General features: G+C 58.1%; 1 protein-coding gene across 1 annotated transcript; it reads right to left on the reverse strand.

The window, feature by feature from the left end:
* Positions 1-275: 275 nt before the first annotated feature.
* On the reverse strand, positions 276-2,523 carry LOC126119571 (uncharacterized). Its single transcript, XM_049915070.1, has 3 exons — positions 2,256-2,523; positions 1,513-2,152; positions 276-1,392 (listed from the first exon to the last, which is right to left on the reverse strand). Exons 1-3 carry the CDS (start codon positions 2,521-2,523, stop codon positions 276-278), a joined length of 2,025 nt encoding a protein of 674 aa, XP_049771027.1.

Raw genomic sequence — 2,523 nt, forward strand, 5'->3', positions numbered from 1 at the left:
GTTTTGGAAAGCCTATATCGTGTTTACAGTAAAGCAGTCCAATTTACTTTTGTTTTCCTGTTTATTTTTCTGCTCTGCCCAACCCGTAACTTTTATCGATTTGTTCGTTGCATGTTAGTTTTTTGCCAGCACTCCTAGCGAACGCACCACTCCTTGCGAAGGCAGCACTCCTTGCGAAGGCAGCAGTCTGTGCAAAGGCAGCACTCCTTGCAAATGCAGCACTCCTTGCGAAGGCACCACCCCTTGCGAAGGCAGCACTCCCTGCGAAGGCAGCCCTAATTGCGAAGGCAGCACTCCTTCCAAAGGCAGCACTCCTTGTGAAGGCAGCACTCCTTGCGAAGGCAGCACTCCTTGAAAGGCAGCACTCCCTGCGGAGGCAGCACTCCTTGGAAGGCAGCACTCCTTGCAAAGGCAGCACTCCTTGCGAAGGCACACTCCTTGCAAAGGCAGCACTCACTGCGAAGGCAGCACTCCTTGCGAAGGCACCACCCCTTGTGAAGGCAGCACTCCCTGCGAAGGCAGCACTCCGTGCGAGGGCAGCACTCCCTGCGAAGGGAGCAAACCCTAGTGAAAGCAGCACTCCGTGCGAAGGCAGCAATCCTAGCAAACGCAGCACCCCCAGTGAAGGCATCACTCCTAGCGAAGGCAGCACTCCTAGCGAAGGCAGCACTCCTTGCGACGGCAGCACCCTGTGCAAAGGCAGCACTCCGTGCAAAGGCAGCACTACATGCGAAGGCACCATTCATAGCGAGGGCAGCACTCCGTGTGAAGGCACCACCCCTTGCGAAGGCAGCACTCCCTGCGAAGGCAGCACTTGTAGCGAAGGCACCACACCTAACGAAGGCAGCACTCCTAGCGAAGGCAGCACTCCCTGCGAAGGCAGCACTCATAGCAAAGGCAGCACTCATAGCAAAGGCAGCACTCCTTGCGAAAGCAGCAATCCTTGCGAAGGCAGCACTCTGTGCAAAGGCAGCACTCCGTGCAAAGGCAGCACTCTGGGCAAAGGCAGCACTCCGTACGAAGGCAGTACTCTGTGCAAACGCAGCACTCCATGCGAAGGCAGCACTCCCTGCAAAGGCAGCACTCCTTGCGAAGGCAGCACTCTGTGCAAAGGCAGCACTCCGTGCGAGGGCAGCACAACGTGTGAAGGCTGCTCTCCGTGTGAAGGCAGCACTCCTTGCAAAGTCAGCTCTCTGTGCGAAGGCAGCACTACGTTCGTAGGCACCATCCCTTGCGAAGGCAGCACTCCCTGCGAAGGCAGCACTCCCTGCGAAGGCAGCACTACTAGCGAAGGCAGGACTCCTAGCGAAGGGAGCACTCCTAGCGAAGGCAGCACTCTTTGTGAAGGCGGCACTCCTTGCGAAGGCAGCACCCTCAGCAAAGGCAGCACTCCTTGCGAAGACAGCGCTCCTTGCGAAGGCAGCACTCCCAGGCAGCACTCTGTGCGAAGGCTGCACTCCGTGTGAAGGCAGCACTCTGTGCGAAGGCAGCACTACTTGCGTAGGCAACTACCCTTCCAAAGGCAGAACTCCCTGCGAAGGCAGCACTCCTTGCGAAGGCAACACTCTGTGCAAAGGCAGCACTACGTGCGAAGGCAGCACTCCTTGCGAAGGCAGTACTCCTTGCGAAGGCAGGACTCCTTGCAAAGGCAGCAATCCTTGCGAACGCAGCACTCTGTGCAAAGGCAGCACTCTTTGCGAAGGCAGCACTCCTAGCAAAGGCAACACTCCTTGCGAAGGCAGAACTCCTTGCGAAGGCATTACTCCTTGTGAAGGCAGCACTCCTTGCGAAGGCAGCACTCCTTGCGAAGGCAGCACTCCCTGTGAAGGCAGCACTCCTTGTGAAGGCAGCACTCCTTGCGAAGGCAACCCTCCTTGTGAAGCAGCACTCTGCGCAAAGGCAGCACTCCGTGCGTAGGCACTACTCCTTGCGAAGGCAGCACTCTGTGCAAAGGCAGCACTCCTTGCGAAGGCAGCACTCCTAGCGAAGGCAGCATTCCTAGCGAAGGCAGCACTCCCTGCGAAGGCAGCCCTCCTTGTGAACACAGCACTACGTGCGAAGGCAGCACTCCTTGCGAAGGCTGCACTACTTGTGAAGGCAGCACTATGTCCGAAGGCTGCACTCCTTGCGAAGACAGCACTACGTGCGAAGTCTGCAATCCGTGTGAAGGCAGCACACCGTGCGAAGGCATTACTCTGTGCGAAGGCAGCACAGCACTATGTGTGGAGGCACCAGTCCTCGCGAAGGCAGCACACCCTGCGTAGGCAGCACTCCCTGCAAAGGCAGCACTCCGTGTGTAGGCACCACTCCTTGCGAAGGCAGCACTCCTTGCGAAGGCAGCCCTCCTTGCGAAGGCAGCACTCCTTGCGAAGGCAGCACTCCTTGCGAAGGCAGCACTCCTAGCGAAGGCAGCCCTCCTTGCGAAGGCAGCACTCCTTGCGAAGGCAGCACTCCTTGCGAAGGCACCACTCCTTGCGAAGTCAGCTCTCCCTGCGAAGGCAGCACTACGTGCAAAGGCTGCAT

This window comes from Schistocerca cancellata, unplaced genomic scaffold, assembly GCF_023864275.1.
Source record: "Schistocerca cancellata isolate TAMUIC-IGC-003103 unplaced genomic scaffold, iqSchCanc2.1 HiC_scaffold_384, whole genome shotgun sequence".
In the NCBI taxonomy this organism is placed as follows: Eukaryota; Metazoa; Arthropoda; class Insecta; order Orthoptera; family Acrididae; genus Schistocerca; species Schistocerca cancellata.

Coding starts and splice junctions, on each gene's coding strand:
- LOC126119571 (XM_049915070.1), bottom strand. CDS start 2,523: ATGCAGCCTTTGCACGTAGTGCTGCCTTCGCAGGGAGAGCTGACTTCG. Junction 2,153..2,255: donor GGGAGTGCTGCCTACGCAGG/GTGTGCTGCCTT, acceptor CACGGATTGCAG/ACTTCGCACGTAGTGCTGTC. Junction 1,393..1,512: donor GGAGTTCTGCCTTTGGAAGG/GTAGTTGCCTAC, acceptor TGTCTTCGCAAG/GAGTGCTGCCTTTGCTGAGG.